Raw genomic sequence first — 21,616 nt, forward strand, 5'->3', positions numbered from 1 at the left:
CTGCCAGGTGGTGCTTGCTTGTGCGATGGCACCAACAGCTGGTGTAAAAACTGGCACGGCTGAAAACTGGAATATGGAATTTAATACCCACCTAAAATACTGGGCTAGTATATGAAATAAATTCACGAAGACGAATAACTAAGGGGATTCATGTTCAAGTCAAGGGGCCGTGAGGGTTGCTCCAAAAGCTTCAGCATGTGTTTCTCAAAGTAGTTAATTTAAGGTCTGCTTTGGACCATTGTCCTCTTTCAGGCTTTTAGTGGAATTCATTCCCATTGGAAACATGCAGTTGGCAAATGGTGTTCTTGACTACCGGCTAACTTATTTATACATTATCTTTTAAACACTAAATCATGTGAACCCTCAACAAGCATTAAATTAGAATAAACCGTGGCATTTTTCCATAATTTTTAATATTTCAGTTTGCAAGCTTTTGAATGTTGGAAGCTTTAAAACACAATATGCAAATGTGAAATTATGGATTTACTAATTCATTAAAAAGCTTCATGAAAGTTCATGATGGGAATAATGAAAATTTAATTTCATGTTAAACTGAAGGGGAAAAAACATGATTATATTAATAACAAAATTAACCAATTTAGCCCCGTTTAACTTATAATTACCAGAGATATTTTTAAAGAGATCATTAGGCCCATGTATAATTAAGTTATTTTTTTTTAAATATTCTTAATATCAGCAATAAAAGACGCAGTTTGAGTAAATGTAGCTACATTGAATGAATCGCCTGTGAACGTCACGTGACGTGCGCGCCTCAACAAACATGGCGGGCGGAGACACCCACGTTCCTCTCAGCGCGTGAGCGGCCAATCGGAGTCGTCTCGAGCCCTAAGCCGCAGCCAATCACCGGGCAGTCTGCTCTTCTCGAAAACATGTCGCCCATGAAGCTGTGTGTTCCAGGTGAGCTCCGCCAACTCTGTCCTCACTAGTCGTCCGGCTGTAGCTACGCCACACTTTCTCGCCGTTTCGGCCGTGTGGTAGCCGTCGCCGTGCTGCTGTGAAGTCTAGTCGAGCTGCTCGGTGGCCGCGGCGTGTGTCCTGTTAATCGCTTCCAGCTGCCATGCGTGGGGAGCTGGGCTCTCTGGCTGCGAGCGCGTGGAGCGTGTCTGTGTTCGTGTCGCGCTCGTTGTGAACGCGAGGAGGGGGAGACGTGTGTTGTTCGGGGCCATCGGGCGCCGTTGGTTTACGAGATGCGTGGGTAATTACCGTACTCTTCTTTTTTTGCAGGGCTGCGAGTTGATAACTTTTGCTTTCCACGGCAGGTTCCACCCGCAGCCCTGCTCATCGCCTCGGGCAGGACGACCGCATTCCATCTCTCACTTGTTGTCACTTGACTCACAAATGGGAAATCCTACTGTACTCTACGGGTGGTAGTAGTAAATGTCAACACGACTCTTACTTACTTCCGCACACACACACACACACACACACACACACCCACGTGTGTGGATTGTTCTTTGCTCATATTCCCAACACGTTTGGAAAGCAAACCCGTCCGCTCCCTGAAAGTTTGTATGGAGAATCAGGATTTGGTTTTTGCTGAGACTGCGGTTCACACAGATCTGGACATAACTCGTCTCCCGATCTCTTCCGACGGCAGAAGATGGAGTGATAAATGAATAACACCCGCACTCATTTTATAGATGGCATTCGATTGGTGAGATGTATCTGAAATATGTCTCGCTCATCCGGGTCATATTTGTGGTATAGATCTTATAGCCATAAGTCTGAACTCTGTTGTCGATTCGTTAACGCATCGGATCATTTGTGGAATAGTGTCTCCGAGTCTCTCCTCCTCCAAATGTCGCAGTGAATTGTGTTTCATTTTACGTTGATGGCAGAAATGGTCCACCCCCCCCCCCCCCCCCCCCCCCCCGCAACGAGAAAAGTGGCATATGCAATTTCCTTTTCCAACACACTGACGCCCTCCTCTAGTGTTGCCTCCGCTGACACCACCTCTGTTGTCCTCCCCTTCTTTGTACCCAGGTGACAAGCTATGCAGCGTAGAAGACTGTATTCCCGGCACAGGAGTATATCTGCGACACGGCTACATATACTCCTCACTCGCAGGCTACGTGCTCAAGAAAAACGAGGGAGAGGAGGTGAGGGGTGTGGTGGCTGTGGGTGGGAGCGTGGTGGTGGTGAAAGCTGCAGAAGCAATCAGGCATGTGATGTAAGAGTGTCTAAGTAAAGGTATTTCGCAACTTTAGTGCATGTGACTCAAGGCCTGTGATGAAATATGCAACATATTTTGTGTGACAGGTCTTTTCCTTCAGGCTGTTTGGAGCTGGAGTCATTAAAACTGAACAGGTTTTCTTTGACCCGTATGGGCATGAATGCGTGTTATTTTTATAATTTTCTAGTTACCTGTGATCTCGGTGGTGAGGGAAACGGAAACACAACTGCTGCCAGATGTTGGAGCGATCGTCACCTGTAAGGTATGCAGTGGAAACAGTTTGTCTATAACAGTTTGATCTTGTTAGGGAGTTTTGCACAGCGAAGATGTTGATGTGTTTATCAAAGAGGTGGTTTGTCTTCTTGAGCCTTGCTGTTTGATTGGCAGGTGACCAGCATCAACCCCAGGTTCGCCAAGGTCCACATCCTCTACGTGGGTTCCACGCCGCTGAAGGACCGCTTCAGAGGGACCATCAGGTAACCCTGAAGCTGACTCCACAGTGCAGCGATGGTGTGTGGTCTCACTTTGATTCTTTCCTAAAAACTGGGCTCACTCTCTTCATCTCTACAGAAAAGAAGATGTACGCGCAACAGAGAAAGACAAGGTGTGTTTGAATTAATGTTTTCAATAAGCTCAACATCAGCTGTCTGTGCAGCTCCTGTGTGTTTCTGCAACTGAAATCCTTCTCTTTACTTTTACAGGTGGAGACCTACAAAAGCTTCCGGCCTGGTGACATTGTCTTGGCGAAAGTGGTATCCTTCACCTGCCCCCACCTGAAAACTAGCTATGAGCTATCAGCTATGATAATTATTCAGCTTGTGCATCAACTACTATTGCCTTTTTTCCTCTCTGAAATTCTTCAACTCTGACTTTTGTACAATTAACAAAATCACCTCCAAAGAAATCAGTGTTTTGGTGTTTAGTGAAAAGTGGTTTGAGGATTTTAGTGCGTGACACATTACTTTACATCACATTACATTAAAGCCTCTGTCACTTCTGCTTTTCACTGGAAGTGGAATTCAAAGAACAGTGTTGCATTTTAAAAGCATATGTTTGCATCATAGGCTTTGGTTCGCATGTATGCTTTCTTTCTTTGCGATGCTGACTCTTTAACGTGCCACGTCAGATTTCTCTGGGTGATGTTCAGTCTAACTACCTGTTGACAACGGCAGAGAATGAGCTGGGAGTCGTGGTGGCACACAGTGAAGCAGGTAACTGTTAATGCTTCTGTCAGGTTTTAATTTTAACACCTCAACACCACACAGGAGCACAACAATAAACAAACATGTAGTCTTTTGAACACAAGATGATGCAAGAGTGCAGAAGAAGAAAATGTTTCTGTAGATGGCTGTTTTCACTTGACCATTTTCACTGTGATAGATATGTTTATCAAACGTTCTGTAGAATTTCCGTAATATTTGGTTGAGGATGTTTTGCAAACATTTTACTGAATTAGTGTGAGAGAGACATTAGTGTTATAGACCCAATTATTTTACTCCCCGAGAGCAGTGGGAGTGGTGAAACATCTACACAGTCAAAATGTTAATACAGCAATTTTGCATGATGAGCATCCACTGAAAATCAGAGGTTTAAAACTGAGGCGCAGGAGGATCCACAGGCAGAGATGTCAGACACGAACTGCAATTTGTGTCAACATTTGTAGTACAAGGACACACACACACAAATCCTACACAACAGACTGTGCCCTTTTCCTCATTTTACATATTTTATTTCTTTCAAATTTACCTTGGAATGCATGTTGTTTATTTATTTGTGTTAAATTTGTTTTTGTTGATTAATTAGTTTTCAATTAATGCCTAATATTCATATCAGCCCTATCATCACACCCCATATGTGTTCGTCTGTTTTGTCTCATTGTCTCATCCATGACGTCCATTATGTCTAGTCTCATTTAATAGAAAAAAAAAACTCTGACTTAAGTTGGGTAATTTCGGCTGTATTTACAGTAAGAGCTGACATAATAATCAGTGCCATCACTGTCCCAACTGATGTTGTACCAAGTCAGATTTTTGGAAAGATACCAAATTTTTTAGTTTCCAGTAGGTTTCCAGGGCTTCTGGAACTTCTATTTGTGCTGTTAATAAAATTATGACACACAATGTTTTTGTCTCTATTTTCTCACATCTCCCATATCTTCTATTTTGAACCAGGTGCCCAGATGGTTCCCATCAGCTGGTGCGAGATGCAGTGCCCACGGACGCACGGCAAAGAGTTCCGCAAAGTGGCGCGAGTGCAGCCGGAGTATCTGCAGGCATGAGAGCCCTGAAATGTCTTTCCTCCACAAGGAACACACAGCTTCCCCCTCCCTCCTTCGACCACTGATGTCCAGTAGCCTCCCGAATCAGTTTCAGATGCTACTTCTGGTTTCATGTCTTTCTTAAGTGTTTTCCCCTTTTAAATAGCATTCCCTATGCACATTGTTTCATCATTGGATTGTGCCAGCTTGAAAACACTGAAGCATCATCGGGCCAAACAGCAAAACTGTCAGGACATATTCTAACCAATGAAGCGACTGTTGTTAAGACATTTTTTAACTTACTGTCACTTAAAGGATAAAATGTGTTGCTGGGTGCATAAATGTAAGACTAGGTCAGATTAGTTCGGAATGCAAAGATAATAATGAACACTCTGCATTCTGTACCCAGAGGGTTCATCACAAAGGACAATGGCTGGATTTGGTCTGAAACCAGGGGGATGTGATCCATCAAGCTGCGTAGTGAGCACTGCACTTTGAAACTTTTTTTTGGCACGATGTGTTGCTGACTATAGTTTTTTTTTGATTACCTGGTCTATCAAAGTGGCAGAAACATTTGTTTAAAGACGTCAAACTCCTGAGGCTCGTTTTCTTTCCTTATGGCTTTCCAGCTTTTCCAGTTTCAAGTAAACAGGCGGACAAATGTTGTCCACACAGCAGTTTAAAAGGGAAATGAATGTGATTGAGAGGCTAGTGTTCAAACACCCACAACACAGCTACCATGCACGGAATACCGAAGTACATGATAGTCAAATATTTCTTTATTTACCAGCACAATCAGAATTTAACAATTGAGCCTTCAAAAAGCAAGCAGACCATGTGTCCATTTTATGTCTGCAGTAAAGTGTATTTGTCTTTGCTTATTCTCATCACTTTACAGCAGATGTTGCAAGATGGAAATAAAATGACTTCCAGAAACTGTTGTAATTTTGCATTCAGTCATGGAAATGAGACAAATGTAATTTAAAAAAAAAAGAAGTTATCAGTAGAGTTTTGTACACACAGTTGCTTATATCTACTCAACTGAAAGGACAATCGCCTCAAATACAAAAACATGTAACACACATTCTCGAGTTAGCTGGACTAATTAATAGTCCAGATAAAATACTGGATGTCATCCAACATTGCATGTCAGCAGACACATTTTGCGTAATTAGAATATAGTAATTAACTCTGATTCTTTCAGTTTAATGTTCTTGAAATTACAAGAACATTTTACACTGTCACAATGCAAAGTGACCCATTTGAAATCGCATTCATTTGATCAAACAGATTCTCTGTTACGTTAACAGTCCAGTTCCTCAGGCAGAACGATGTTTAATGTCCAGTACGAACAAATGACATTGTGTTGTGTTCAATGCTTGAGTTTCATTTATATGTACGTTTAAACATTCTCCAGGAACACGAGCAGACAGCCAAGCGTATGAATCAACAATTTACAAAACCTTTCAATCACACTTTGCTCAATTGTCAAAGCGGACCGATCGACATGTGTTGATGTCAATAGAGAACTTCTTATTGGACGGTGCGGCGAATCCAAGTCCTGCCCCCTTGCTACTGAAGTCCATTCTGCGTGAGTGAGCGCGCTCAAACTCTCCCAGAAGCCCTTGCTGTAACTGCTGCTGTGCGTCTTTCCCCATTGCCATGTGTGCTCCACCAGTGCCCGCTGCAGCTGGCTGGAAACCCTTTTTGAAGCCGCCCATCAGGCGGAGAAACTTCTGCTGCTGTTGAGAGCTGCTGAACTCTGCTGTGCTCCACTGACCCAAACCCTGAGGGGCACAGAAAAAGGGGACACATTTGAGACCAGTTGCCATGGTGATTACAATCTACAATAAATGCGTAGAGAAGAAATTCAGCACAGGAAACTCATTTTTTTTGAGAACAGAAAACATATATTGTGGGACTGAATTATGGGGCATCTTTTGAAGCTTGACTCATGCTACAAATTTAAAATTAGGATCTCTGCTGCATCAAATGTTTGTTCTTTTAAAAAAAATCTGTCTCTGTTCATATCCTCAAATGTCACTGCTATTGGATTAGAATGGCAGCCTCTCGTTTTCCATTATTTGCTGTGGCCTCTTGATTTAGGTGCCGATGGTATCGTAATGACCACATATCTGTTATCGTGACATCCATTATCTAGAACACTGAATTACTATTTAAGAGAAAAAAAAGCTTAAGGAATATATCATTGCAAACTCCATGCAAACACTGACCAAGGATTTAGCTGGGTTTTCATGTCCAGAGGCCTCGTCAGTCTGTCTTCTCTCCTGTGACGAACAAAAACACTTCAATTTACAGTGTCATTTGGAAGAAAAGTGAAAGTTGTCTGAAAATATCATCAATTAGAATACAAAATTATATATACCTTATTTGTTAAATATCAGGGGACATTTATCTTAAGTGGATTCAACACAACACAGACATAATGTGTTGACTATAACGAGCCTTAGAGGCGACAGCCACCCTAGTTACATACTGTACAGCAGTAAGAGTCACACCTGAGTCCTGTTTACCTGGTTGGTGTCGATCTCGTCAGTGTTTCCGCTCTTCTCTGACACCACGTCCACATTGGGGGACTCCTGCAACACAAACGCAGTTCACTCCCAATGAAGAAAAATAACACCTGTGCACAGTGTCAGTGTCATCTGATGAACACACACCCACCTGTTGCTCTTCCACCTCTTCTTTGACCCTTTTCTTCTTTTTCTTTTTCTTCGTTGCATCAGTTTCAACTCCAACGTCTGCCTCCGTCTGATTCACCTGAACAGAGCTCTTCTTCTTTTTGCTTTTCCTGCTCGTTGTGTCACCCGCCACTGCGACGGGAGTTTCCCCGCTCAGCCTGTCCGCCTCGCTTTCTTCACAATCCATCAATAACGTCTCTTCCTCTCCTTTTGAGTCGTCCTTTTTCCTCTTCTTTTTCTTTGGCTCCATCTCTTCTACTTCACATACCTCCCCAGAAGCTTTTCTACTCTTTCCTTTTTTTCCTTTCTTCATGTGCTCAGTCTTCCCTTCCTCTATAATAATCTCACTCTCGTCCAGCATATTGTCCTTTTCCTTCTTTTTCGCTTTGCTCTTCTTTTTGCCTTTTATCGCGTGTGTCTCTTCTTCATTTTCATCTTCTTTAGTTTTCGCCTCTTTTTTCATCTTTTTTTTTTCCTTTACCTCCACGACCTCAGTCTCCCCTGCTGCCGTTTCTAACTTCAGTCCTTTCTCACCCACATCAGGTTCATTTTTTGTTGTAGTCAGTTTATTGATAGCTACAGTGTTGGCTTCCTCAGAGGATTTCTTTTTCTTCTTTTTCTTTTCTTTACTCTGTTCCTCAGTCACTTCTGTGCCTACAGCTAAACTATTGTTTTTTACTTTCTTGGCTTTCTTTGGCGCATCATGGTCTCCAGCTTGCTGTTTTTCTTCCTCTTCTTTCGGTATCTTTACATTTTCAGCTTTAATTTGAACAGATTTAGTCTTTACTTTCTTCTCTTTCCTTTCGTTCTTTTCCAATTCTTCTTTCACCGAACTCTGAACAACGTCCACTTGATTCATATCATCAGCCAGCTGCTGCTGCTTCTTCTTCTTTTTGACTCCATCTTTTGCCGACTTGATTGCATCATTACCATTTTTCCTTTTGCTGTTTTTCTTCTTCTCCTCTTTCTCACCGCCTCCGTCTGACACCTCCTCTTCTATAACCATTGTCTCAACTCTTTTGCTTTTCTTCTTTTCTTTTTTCACCTCCACCCGGCTCCCATCATCAACCCCGTAGTTTTTCTCTTCAGGCACAGAGGTCTGTCCTTTCTTTTGTTTCTTCTTCTTGATAGAATTCTCCTCACTCTTCTTCTCCTGCATCTTCATTTCCACTTTTTGTTCTGGTTTCACCATGCCTCAGGCTTTTATGGTGAGAGAAGCACAATTATTGCAAGATAATGCCTTTTAAAACCAGGCTCATGTGAATGTGCAAGGTGTGACCAACAGAGTTGTACACTAACCAAAGGTTTGTCTGGCTGCCTGGGCACAGACTCCTGATCGATGTGTCTTTGCAGAGCTGATCGCTTCACCTGCAAGGTGAAATGGAATAAGTGATGGAGTGGATGCGGATTCAGGAAGACGGAAACCATGGATGTCTTCAGCAGAATTATGTATATAAGAGCTCAATATTGAGGAGACTTCCGGTTCGATACGCAGATCAACAGGTTCACAGGGTTCGCCGTCCCAAGATTGTCTCCCCATCCCCGGTCTCTGTAGTGCATTTAGCTTTGAGTAATGACGTCATCTCCCCGCGACTATGACACCTCGAGAGACACTTCAGCTGCTCAACTATTGTTTCGGCTTGCCATGGATGAGATGACCTTGCTTGGTGCCTGAGAGGACTCATGTTAATATTAATATTTATACAGATGTGTCAAACACGGGGTGCAGTGAAAAAAAATTGCCATTTTAATGCTAAAGTTGTCTTATCTCATTATTTGGATAATTGTGTATGTGTGAGCTGAAGGTTCTTCTGATCTCATCTTGTTGTGCCCCCCCCCCCCCCATACTTCACCCACATGTTCTTGGTTCCTCTGACTTCCACAGCAGCTGCACGTGAAGCCTCTCTCTAAGATACGCGATTGAACCGGTTCATTTTGTAACAAGATGATACGCAGCGTTCACAAACCCGGCGTGGTAACAGGGGAACAACTCCATTTCCCCGGTAAGAAGGCGCAGTTTATTCATAGCACTCTATAAAGCATGCTAGCTAGCTAACAGCAGCTAAACAGCAGCTAAAAGGTTCAAATTACAAAAGAGACAAACGAATCGGTGAGACCATTGTATTGTGAAATATAAAATGAATGAGCGGTTTACTTACTTTGCCCACTTTGGTAACTCACGTGGATAAGCGTTTACTCTCTTGACCCGGAAGTATTGTTTTGTTCCTCCCGTCGTTCGTTCGTTCCTAGCGACGAGACAGGCGTCCGTGGCAACACGCGCGCTCTCGTGACCCGCTTCCGGAGCTGCGCACGGTGCACGAGTTGGGCCGCGGTTAACAGGTCAAGAACAAAAGTCCCCATCGCACACATTATACTCTCTTTAATGTGTGTATTATGAAGGCACTCGTTTAGTATGTTTTCTAGTTAATATGATTTAAAATAGAATGTTCTCGCAGACCCAGATTTAAATCCAAGCTGGTAGATACTAGTGTCCGATCCAAGTAGAATGGTTGTGTTAAAAATGAAGCCTGCTTGTCCAACACAATGTCACACATGGACATGTTGACACTCGCTGGAAATCTCGTTTGTATCGTCGGTGACTTGCAGAGTTCCTGAATTTGCAGTGTCTTCAGTTGTTTCTGAACTTTCTTGTGTTTTATTCAATAAGCTGAATATGTTCTAACGGTGCCACCTGTGCCGTTCCGATGGTGTTGTTTTCTCGATTTGCTTGTATATGACCTGTAATCTGTGTTCACATTACAGTGGCTGACTGTAAAACTGAAAACGAAAACTGTGACCCCGACAGTGAAGTGGATCCATTGATGTAACATAAAGGAAAAGACACCGAAGGAAGATCAGTTCAATGACCAGACAATAGTTTACAGAAAAAAAGTGTACTGATGTATTAGCCACTTTGTGCAAATCACAATACAGACATTCATATTACGCTGCCAGAAAACAGGGACAGTGCTATCATCATAAGAGCATCTGAAAAAGGAAATACAATAGACTTTTACATTTGGATATTTACATGATTAAAACTCAGTTTTATAGGATTATAAACAAAAAATATTTTCAGTATACAATATCAGAGCAGCAAAGTCTGGTTATTTAGTTAAGTCTTACAGCGAAAATAATTGTTCACTACATGAACATGGTGACAACTCTTTATTAAATTTGATTGTTCCCATAAAAGGTTGTCCTACATAACATTCTTTCTGACTGAAGAGACAGAAACTGCCACTCTTGTGAGAATCTGAAGGTATTTTTAGCCAAACCTTGGGAACTGCAAACATGAAATGTTTCCAGTCAAAGTCACAGTGATGGAACTTTTTCTCTGAACCCTATTTGATTGAATTTAAAATTTAATTAAAAACAGAGTCCAAGACACACAAGATGCTGCCATTAATATCAAAGAAAGTGTACACAACGATGTTATAGTGTTATTGATTTCAGAAAAAAACCTTGGGAAAACACACTGAAACTGGTTGACAAAACAGTCTAATCTCTAGGTCGAGTTAGCAGATGTTACCATGCTTTCAATCTTATCACGTGTCTTATCACATGTCACGGAACAAATATTTAAAGTCCTCATATTATGCTTTTCAGGTTTTCCTTTCCTTGAGTGTGTCTGCAAAGTCACAAAGACCAAAGTCTGCAGCAAAGGGAGTCCCGATCTCTCACAGAATACACTGTTCCTGCAGAGCCTGGGAGACCGTAAAGCATCTACGTCACCAATTGCCGTGTATCGTGCCCACCAACCTACTGGTTTGGCTCAGATTGGTACAACTGAAGTGATGCAATTGTTACCATTGCTACAGCAGTTATTAGAGCACATCAGGAAACCTATGGACGCACTGAGCGGTTGACCAATTACAAGAGAGCAATCAGAGCCGACTATGGCTATTTGGGAGGCAGGCCAAGAGCCCAAATGGAGAGTTTCAGACAGAGTATGAAAAGAGGCACTTCAGCTATAAACAGTATGAAAATAATAATGCACATTTTGAATATAATGGCAATCAAAATTAAAATAATAAACCTGTAAATGGCCAAAATATGAGCACTTTAAATTTGAGATTGTTTTGTCAACTGTTGTTTTCAGTGTCAATAATCAGCTCTGAAACTCCAATATATATGTAGTGTATATATATCAACATTTTAAGAAAACACCCAAAATACATGAATCTTGACAAAAATACATTACCTTTAAACTGTACTTTTACATGCATCTCAAATCTCAAACATCACAATGCCCAGACAAGATCAGCGTGGATAAAGTGCAAAATCACAATCTCCAACAGTAAACCCTATACTGCAGAGTACAAGTATTGCAGTATTAAATGGCTTTTTTATATGCTTATAAAAACTAGTAATCCTGTAGATTCCTCTTTCACCTTTTAAATCACTTGACAATTCTCCAGAACCCTGCACTGCTTAAATGCATGACATTTATCAATGCACGCAGTGAAACATGCCAAACTGTCCAGTAGCATTCATAATGGGATGGAGATGTGGAGAGAAAAACACCACGGGGTCCCTTTGGAGCTTTCCAGCATGAAATACTAAGGCCTTGCAAGCTTTGTAGGCGTATGCAGGTAATTTACATAAACATCCTAAGGGTTTTTTTCCCCAGTTGTAGCTTGATGCCAAACATAAATAGAAGGGAATGGATTTTTTACAAAGCAAATGTCACCAATAAACAGGTAACAGCATCTGATTTAGCACTGCACAGGCAAAATGTTCACTTCACAATACATTCAAATCATCCTTTAATCTTGACTCTGCCGCAGACTAACAGCACATCATTCAGTTGCTCCCCTTCAATACCACATTGGTCACTTTGATTTTTGATCCTTACCTCATATATAATAACATTAGCCCTCCGTAAAACACTCTTATCGAACACTTATCAGTTCATTTACTTATTGCAATCAAGACTGTATATGTGCTGATCAAAATAGTGCACCTTGTATGCAGTCACTTGATGATAAAACGTCCTTCACTGTGGAAGATGCATCACTTTCGCCTCCCTTCCTTTTGATTACATGTCCTTTCTGGTTACATGGAGGCAATCAAGAAAAAATTCTGCAGAAATACTATCACAGTTAGTTTTTAAACGGTTTAAAGATTCATACATGTGCACAGAAACACAAATACATGTAACATATTTAGCTCCCATGAAATCCAGTCAGCGTTATATGTGATGTCTTTAATATTTCTTTCCTCTTGTTAGGCAACCGAAAATTCCTCCATCACAAAGGGGACTCAAATGGATACTCGTCAAGCTTTACCATAACCGCCGTCCTGTGTAGTTGACAGGGGCTGTGGGCATCTATGAGGGAGACGGAAGCACAGGAACCCATTGATTAGTTACTCAGTGATTGAGAGAGTGACACACGGAGTGAGTATTTCTGCTATACTTACTGTGCCACCATTCATGACCAGAGCCATCTCAGTGGGTTGGTAGACGTGACCTCTGAAGGCTATGCCAGGACGCACGCTGCTGTGGCCGCCGTGGTATGTTCCACTTCGAAGAGCTGGCAGACCAAGCAAGGTAAATCACACAAGGTGTCATGTTAACAAGTGTTACATCACCTAGATTACATTGATTCCAACTTGTGCAATACCCACCGTGATAGATGTGCTGGCTCTACTGACTGAAACAACCACACAAATGATCGTACTAAGCATAAGTTTCATACCAGCTGGGTCATTCAGTGGCACATCACACCTATACAGGTGATTTTAATTGTTATTGCATATTAGAAATGTTTTCAGGGCTCTCTGGCTGTCTACACACTGCAATTGTCGCTAGGGTTTGTTTATTGGTGCGTGGAGATGCAGCGGAATTGCAAAAGCAGTTTGTAGAGTTTTGTTGGGGACACAACTGGCTCTGGAGGTTAAGGTCCAATTATTGCCCCTAGGCAAAGTTACATAACCGTGGGAAAACCTCTACAGCTTGGATCAGCATGAAACTGTCCAGAATGACTCTCAATGTTTTGTCGATATGCACCAATATGAAAACATTTATTTTACAGAATAAATTATGTGGAAAAAAATGTACATTTAAAGAAATATTATAGTATTTATTTATTATACTATTTTCTATATATATATTTTTCTTAATTCAGGTTTTTGGTTGTATTTGTGTTTTCTTAATAATTATAATAATTATTATTATTACAAAAAAATTCCCCTAAATCCTACGCATTTTATCTTGTGAAGGATAATTCCAGTTTTTGACAACCTGGGTCTTATTTTTATAGCGCTGGCTATTGCTTTTTATTATATTGAGACAAAGACAGGAAGGCTGAATCATGGCTTACACCACAACTTGTACACTGCCCTTTCAGCCAAAAACAGTGAATCCTTCCATAACTTCCTTATGCTGTGTTACATGACTCCCTGCTCTCTGACTCCATCGTTGTCTCCTCCTCAGTCAGCTGTTCAATGGCCCACAAATGCCAACCTCCTGGAGTCTGCTATCCTGAAAGACACTGTATGGTTTGTTTCTGCTACTGTCTCCACTCTTTGTTTGTCCTGGTTCATCACAGATTAGCTCCTCATCTGTGCATTTGGCTTCAAATAAATGTGGAGAGCAGTCAAACTGAAATGACTCATCATCTCCCTGTGAATGTGGAAAAAAAAACCTGTTGGATAAACAGGCATTTCATGAGGTTTAATTGGATTTTGGATTGTTCACAGTAGCTAGAAGTGAGCCACACTCTACTGTTAACAAACCTACATAGCACTTGGGGTACGTTGAAATGACAACCAACTTTCCTGATGCTGAACACACACTATATTTTGAAGAGAAATGATATACAAGCGCAAAGAATTTCGTGTGACCGAAACAAAGATCTGTTCTGTGCTCAATAAATGTACTTGCATGTTAATCATCACCATGCATCAACCATAATCCATATTAGCGTGCAGTAATAACTCCTCTCTCGCAGTTTTGCTCATATACACTCACACAAACTCTGGCTCTGTGCCACACCTCAGCTCGCAGTGTCCCTCTCTCCCTCTCAGCCTCTGCACTCTGTGCGCACTCAAGTTTAATTTTCATGTAGTTCATAATGTGACGTGCCATGAGGCTCATGTCATTTTATGATGATATGATCAAAGATTTGACTGATGTTGTGTCGCAATCAAATGGGGTCATGCTCATCGTTTTTACAAGAAGAGCCTATTTGGAAAAAATGTGGTAAAGATAACAAAGTTTATTTGTCTCAATTTTCTGGGATATTTATATCCACAAATGTCTATATTTCCGTGAGTTGATGGTACGAATATTCACTGCCCTCTCAAGAAATAAAAATTGTCTGTTGGCTAAACAGACTGTCTGTAAAATACAGATGGACCTTAGTGAAACAGCTTTTGGAGTGGTTTGTTTCATTCATCAATATTTTTGTTTGATTACAGATGAACTCACTGAGAAAACTAGAACTGTAGTCACAGAATATCAGACGGCTTTAACTTTTAAAAGTATATTTTGATGGTGGTAAGTTAATCAGAATCAAATCTGATCTACAACAAATCAAATTAATGCAACAACACTTGCAACAAAGCATAACACTGGAAATTGCAGTTTTTAACACACACACAAGTACGCACGCGTGCACACATACACACACGCCTACTTGCACTGTGCTCCTCCATAGAAAAGGCCTGGTTTTCTGGGAAGGGTCGGTGAGAGTGTGCAGGGAGCTCGTCTCCGAAATGTGGAGGAGGGGATGTGTGAGTGGCGTCGAAGAAATCTTGCGTGTTGGCCTGTGGAGGATTTCGGAGACACAGATGCGCCTCTGGAATAGCATGGAACAGCAGCAGGATCCACCCCTGAATGACTAGGGCCACAGCCAGCGCAGGCTCATCCAACACTTTCAGATCCTTCTTCCCACCTCCTCCGAACCTTTCTCCCTTCCCCTTTACCCTCATCACTTGGCTGCCATAAAGATAAAACCCCAGCCAGGCCACCCATAGCAATGACGATGCCAGGCTGGACAGGAAGAGCCAGACAGCATTGCACTTCCATCTCCGTTTTTCACTCTCTCCTTCCCTGTCTTCTTCACTTCCACCTCCTCCGTCTGCCCCCAACTCTCCTCCACAGAGCACCACCCCCAGAGAAAGCCCCATGGCTATGAGGAGCAGCCCCAAGGTGTAGCTGCATGTCAGAGCAAAGTCCAAAGGTGGATATTCACAGGCTGGGTGACCCTCCCTGACAACAGTCAGCAGGACCCATTCAGCAGAGATGATGCCCTGGACCAAGGCCAAGGCCAGGCCGAGCGCTGCCAGGGAGCTACCTGAAGGACTTGTCTTACCAGCCACCAGCCTCCTCAGCCTCACACCCTGCACTAGCAAACTGGAGAAGCAGAGGGCAAAGAGAGGCCCCCAGAAGGCTCTGCGGACCACACACAGTGCTTGGTTCTTCCCCACCAGGAAAGCCAGAGAGATGAAGAAAAGCCCGAGAAGCGTGCCAAGTAGCAGGAGAAGAGGCCCCGCTCCGGAGCGCCTGGCAGGGTCAGAAATGGAGCGCAGCTTGACAAGCAGGAGCACAGCGAGCACCAGCGAGGTGAGGCCACCGCTGCACGCCAGGGCCTCCAGAACCACACCCCAGACCGACTCCAGGTCACACAGCACTCGGTACGGAGGGTCCACGTCCTCACTGCATCCTCGAGGAGGAGGAGAGGGGTGGGACGAAGCATAGCCAATCAGTGACAGGAGGCAGATGATTATAGGGCTGATGGCCATCTTAGAAACACAGAGACAGAAGAAGAAAAAAGTAGTGTTGACAAACAGAGAAAGGGTTCATTTAAAGGAAACAGAGAGTGGTGATAGACAGATAGAAATACAGGAGGAGTGACATTGTGGAATAAGATTCAGAGAGAAGGGAGGCAGCAAGGTGAATGAAGATATAATATGTATTCATTATATTAGTCTTTACAGGGTCTCCATGATGCACATGATACTGCTGTAAAGGCAGCAACACATCAACATCATATAACATCTGTTATATATCCGACGTTAAAATGTTTCTCCCTCTTTCAGACACAGACAAACACTATCATGTACTCAGCACAGGGCAGAACTGCTTTTAGCACTGGGCAATGGTTTCCATGGGAACGGGAAGCAGCGTGGGCTGACTACATTGCATACTGTGCTTTTTAGAAGCCGAGTTTCAGTACCCAGAAAACACACGACTACCCACACGCGCGCGCACACACACACACACACACACACACACACACACACACACACACACACACACACACACACACACACACACACACACACACACACACACAGTCATGTCTCTGTGACTTCAGAGGACATTATATTCACCTATATTCATTCACCAGAGACATTCTCGAACCTTAACAACAACTACTGGCCTACTAACAACGTTAACTTGAACCTAGCCCTTAACCTTACCATAATCTAGACCTCACCATAGTCAAACCTAAACCTGTCTTCACCTTGACATTTGGTTATGGGGTCTGCTGGCTTTTATGTCCCATAATGTCACTTCGTAAACAGATTTAGATCCCCACAACAACAGTTAAACCTGGCACACACACACACACACACACACGCACCCACACACAGTGTTTGAACTCACTTGTGAGGACCCTCATTGACATCTCGCCTTTCCCAGCCTTAAGATGACCAGAACTAAAACTTTCTCCCTAATGTTTGGTGGTAATCTACCGAAAAGTGTAAATATGTGCGGCCAGATGCTGTGACTTACGTCCTTACTATATATATAATAGCACGTACACACACACACACACACACACACACGCACACACACACACACACACACACACACACACACACATATATACACACGCAAATATAAAACAAAAAAACACAATATAAAAATTAATTCTGCAATTAAATGATTTCAAACTCACCTCAGACAAATTCTTGACTTGAATCTCGATTATTGAGAGTGAAGAGGCATCACCACACTCCAGTCTGCATCATTTCCACTTGTTCAAGTATCAGTGTAATCCAAACTAATGAATTCCTCAAGGCAGCGGAAACAAAACAGTTTCCATTTTGTCTCTGAAAATCTCACACGGCGCTCTCAGCTCCCACTGTTTCTAAGTACAAAAGAACACACTTTGAGGGACCAGCAATGTCCTGCTGCTGCAGCGACACGTCCAGCAGCCCGGAGAAGAATCCACGATTATGATGCATGCCTCGATACTTCACACACCCACACAGTCAAATATATCTTCTGACTCCCTTTCACTCTTCTCTCTCTCTCTCCCTGCCTCTGCCCCGCTCTCGCTCCCTTCTGTCCTCTTTCTATTCTTTCTCTCTCCACTTCTGTGTCTCTCTCTCTCCCTGCTTCACGCTGAATCTGCGGGGGTGTCAGCAGAGATGCGGTCACAGCTTCACCTCTCCTCACCTACACATGGGGAGTATCATTTGCTTATGCACCTGTCTGACAAGGAAGGAAATGAGAGAGAACAAAGAAAGGGTACAGCAAATGAGCATGGCAATGCACTGCAAATCCCACATTAGTCACCCCTTTGCACATCTCGGTGCTGCCTTTGTGCTCCCACGTCTTCCTCATGCCGCTTATAGAATGTTGCCTCACACCCAGAACTGTGGGTCGTGGAGATTCATCTTTAATCATCAGATTGGACCAGAGCAATAAGTCTGCTCGGCAGGAAGATGTCGCCTGATGGTGTGTCTGTTGCAGAGTGCAGAAGATGGGATTTGGATAGAGAGGGGCAGATGGTCAAGCCGAACTCAGGTGAGCCTTGCGGCCGCGTGGCCGTCCCGGCAGAGTGTTACATAACACCCTTGAAGACATGATTCAGCCAACTTTCCCCTCAGAGTGCAGTAATCTCCTAGCTTCTATTGTAAGAGGACTTGGGAATATGAATCTACCGTCTGTATACTAAATCACATACTAATATGGTTGATTTGACGCCTTGGAAGACGGCCACAACCACAGCTGACAATGTGCCGTGCCAGTCAAGATGAAGGCTAATCTAGACACTGAGTCCTTGATATTATGCAAGCAGCAACAATTGGTGATAAGAGGGGAATGGAGCCAAGAGGGCTTCAAAGTGCTCTAAAGGGTAAAGTTTATTGTCATTACTTCATTCACCAACATTTAAGGAAATACGAGAATGCATAGAATGACAAACAACAGACATCCTGAATTTTTGTAGTGGGGAAAGTACAGGTTTTACTTTTACTCAAGTGTCCCAGTAAATCACGACGTTGAGCCAGCATGTACTGTACAACACTCGCTCGGACCCTGAAAGAAATGGAATTCATCCATCATTCATTTTATTATTTACTGATGTGTTATCGCACTGTGACAAAAATACTACTCTTACTCTGATGTTTATATATTGTTATCAACAGAGCCAAAATGATGACTCCATTAATCAGTTTGTTGATTACAGCAGTTTTGATGAAGCATAATTATAATTCTCCAAACCACTTGTTCTGGGAGGGAGAATTCATTGTTATTACCAACTGAATATCTGTCTGTTTTGAACACGTGGTCAAACACAAAAGGGACAAACATTTGATGACATCTCCTTCAACTTTAGGAAATTGCAATGGGCATATTTTAAAGAAATAGTTGGCGACAGCATTTGCCGATCTCTTTGTTGGCCGGTTGCCAGGTAACCAGTGGATACACCAGGAAGAAAACCAGTTCAGCTCGAGTGTTCCCTGTCTTTATGCTAAGCTGCCAAGGTTACTGCCTGTTTCTTCATATGTAGAGTACTTGTATGAGATGGTTATTCATATTTTCATCTGAGTATTCGAAAGAAAGAAAATTAAGTATATGCCTGAACTGATTTTATTATCCAAACATTTAAATTCTGATGCACAGAAAATGAGAAATAATCACCATTTGCAACTCTAGTTATCATTATCACCATTATACATTACAACAAACAAAATCAGATGGGGTCACGGGGATCCAAGGTTTGTCCAACAGATCTGTGTCCCAAGTCCCAACTTTTAAGATTCAACTGAAGTTTATGATTTATTGTGTGCTATCTGCGGGCACTTACGTCCCGCTGCGTGGGATGGAGTCCTTGGACATGGAAAAAGGAAGACTGCAACGGGAGACAATAGGGCACAGAAGTGCTGACTACCTCGGGTCATCAATCCTAATCTTGGTAATCCAGTGGTTACTATGGTCACAGTCCGACAGGACCTTGATAAGTATGGGCCATCCCATAATCCCAGCTTTATACCACCTCAAGTCTCTTCTGACAACTGTCCACTCATCCACTCACACACACACACACACACACACAAACACACACACACACACACACACACACACACACACACACACACACACACACACACACACACACACACAGGGAGGGCACAAAGGAAGTCCACAGGAGAAAGCTCATTGGACCGGACACATATGTTATGACTGTGCAGCGTCTTCACATTTGTAGCTCACATTCATAACTGGGAATCATAAGTGTAGGCCTCTTGGCCACGAGGCAGCATCGGACACTTTAGGATTTAGTGTCAAGGCAGTCAGTTATTAAGTCATCACAGTGGGTAAGTTTTTTTATGGGGCATGTGTGCAGTTGGTTGAAGTCTTTTTTTACATTTTCTTTTCACTGTCGGCAGAGAGACAGTACAAATCAGGGCACTGCATCATAAAGAAGAAGTGGCAGTGGTGTGAGGTGGGAAACTGAAGCCTGTTGACTCTATCTGCTGTCTAGCTGGAGAACTACAGGAAGCATCAGACTGAGGTCTCATAAAATGAGATTTGGTCTTTAGTCAAATAGATAACCCCCATGGGGACAACCAAAATGTGCATTGCCAGTTCAAAAGCTGGGGTTTTTCTTTTTCTTTTTTTTTCTTCCTAGTTCTAGTCCTTTTGTCACAATAAAAAAATGTTGAATGGGGACTAACTTGACTAAATGTATTACTGTACATTACATTTTATACTGTATATTACATTTTCACTACGTTACACCATTGAAAGTGACTTGAAGGCCCGTTTCTTATTAAATACATTAAAGAATAGGCCTTTTTCAGAGCAGATATTTTGACTTGTCATACACAGGTGGCAGATGATACTGTTATTGATAGCTCTGTTCCATTTAATCATTCCATCTGAATTAGTGAGCTTGCAATGCTCAATACCAAACCTAAATCAAATTAGTTAGTTTTATTAGTTTCTTGGTGGAATTACACAATACTACTTAACAGAAATCCAGAAAACTATGTGTAAGTGTATAACATAGCCAAAAGGAAGGACCCATTATATGTGAATGGTGTGTCTAACAGTCCTATTAATAATAACTTCAAACTGTCAATAAAGAAATAATTTAAGGATGGAACCACGTCCCCTGCTCCTTAGTATAACGTACCTGAATGCCTCACTGATTAGTATTAAAGGTTGGAGGTAGATATTGTTCATTGGGAGAAAACTGCGCACGGTGGCATTGCACAACTCATGCTGCATTCATTTCTGCATATACTGTGAAATGTTTTAAATGAATCCAGATTTGCCCACATTTCTATTTTCAGAATTCTTTGTATGCATTGGTATGAAGCTGTATAACTGTCATTCATAATAACCAACAGGCAAAACACTAAAACAGTAATCAGAGGAAGGATGTATTCTTCTCCCTAACCCCTCTAGATGGCACTGCAAGATGTGTTCCTGTTTGGTCTTCGAAGCTGTGTTGGGGCCAACAAGTGATCCCACTGTGTGAGTTTCACGGAACCATTCTTAGCTGATTTATCTGATGTAACCGTAACACTGATTTTATAGTGTTACTGTCTTCTTTGATAAATACCACCCATACTGACAGCTCTCCTTTAGCAACTTAAACCACATTGTACCTGATAAGAATAAGACCCACATTCTGATCCCCCAAAATGTTTAATGACTTAAGTATATGGCAGCTTGACTTAAGTATATGGCAGCTTTCAGTAATGAAGTTGAGAACAAGAATGAAAGTGTCATGATTCCGTGTTTTGACTTCCTGTTGTATTGTGAATTAGTTTTGCACTTCCTGTTTCCCAGTCTTTTGTCGGTTCCTCTTTACTTTGTCCGTATCTCCTGCCCCTGTGTCCTGATTCCGTGTTTTGGTTTTCCTGTTTTATTCTGAAGTCTCTTCCCGCATCTTGATTCACTTCCTTTCCTGTGTCTTGTTTCCGGTGTCTTGTTTTTCCTGTGTCTCCTGCCCCTGTGATTGTCTCACCTGTGTTCTATTAGCCCCGCCCACCTTGTGTGTATTTAGTCTCTGTGATTCCCTTCGTCTGTGTTGGGTCGTCTGTTGTTTTTCCCCCCAGTCTGCCCTGAGACGTCGGTTCCTGTTGTCTTCCCCGGTCTGTTTCTGCTGTTTACCCCGAGTGTGTAACTGTGATTGTCTCCCGGTCTGTCTTTGGGATTTTGTTCCAGTCTGTTCACTGTGATTTTTTCCCCGGGCTCCAGTGTTT

At 42.4% G+C, this 21,616-nt stretch overlaps 3 protein-coding genes across 3 annotated transcripts; 1 reads left to right on the forward strand and 2 right to left on the reverse strand.

Moving 5' to 3' along the window:
- The first annotated feature begins 776 nt into the window (after positions 1–776).
- exosc1 (exosome component 1) lies at positions 777–5,387 on the forward strand. Its single transcript, XM_035636972.1, has 8 exons — positions 777–918; positions 2,005–2,120; positions 2,382–2,456; positions 2,582–2,670; positions 2,765–2,798; positions 2,896–2,946; positions 3,321–3,405; positions 4,366–5,387. The coding sequence occupies exons 1-8, from the start codon at positions 891–893 to the stop codon at positions 4,470–4,472; spliced, it is 585 nt and encodes a 194-aa protein (XP_035492865.1). The 5' UTR covers positions 777–890; the 3' UTR covers positions 4,473–5,387.
- Positions 5,209–9,445, reverse strand: knop1 (lysine-rich nucleolar protein 1). Its single transcript, XM_035636969.2, has 6 exons — positions 9,313–9,445; positions 8,453–8,521; positions 7,137–8,353; positions 6,986–7,051; positions 6,686–6,739; positions 5,209–6,238 (listed from the first exon to the last, which is right to left on the reverse strand). Exons 3-6 carry the CDS (start codon positions 8,343–8,345, stop codon positions 5,933–5,935), a joined length of 1,635 nt encoding a protein of 544 aa, XP_035492862.2. The 5' UTR covers positions 8,346–8,353; positions 8,453–8,521; positions 9,313–9,445; the 3' UTR covers positions 5,209–5,932.
- A 586-nt stretch (positions 9,446–10,031) lies between these two features.
- Positions 10,032–21,362, reverse strand: gprc5bb (G protein-coupled receptor, class C, group 5, member Bb). Its single transcript, XM_035636970.2, has 4 exons — positions 17,068–21,362; positions 14,797–15,904; positions 12,578–12,690; positions 10,032–12,485 (listed from the first exon to the last, which is right to left on the reverse strand). Exons 2-4 carry the CDS (start codon positions 15,902–15,904, stop codon positions 12,441–12,443), a joined length of 1,266 nt encoding a protein of 421 aa, XP_035492863.1. The 5' UTR covers positions 17,068–21,362; the 3' UTR covers positions 10,032–12,440.
- Between the last annotated feature and the right edge of the window lie 254 nt (positions 21,363–21,616).

The sequence above is a fragment of the Scophthalmus maximus genome, chromosome 8 (genome assembly GCF_022379125.1).
Source record: "Scophthalmus maximus strain ysfricsl-2021 chromosome 8, ASM2237912v1, whole genome shotgun sequence".
Lineage (NCBI taxonomy): Eukaryota > Metazoa > Chordata > Actinopteri > Pleuronectiformes > Scophthalmidae > Scophthalmus > Scophthalmus maximus.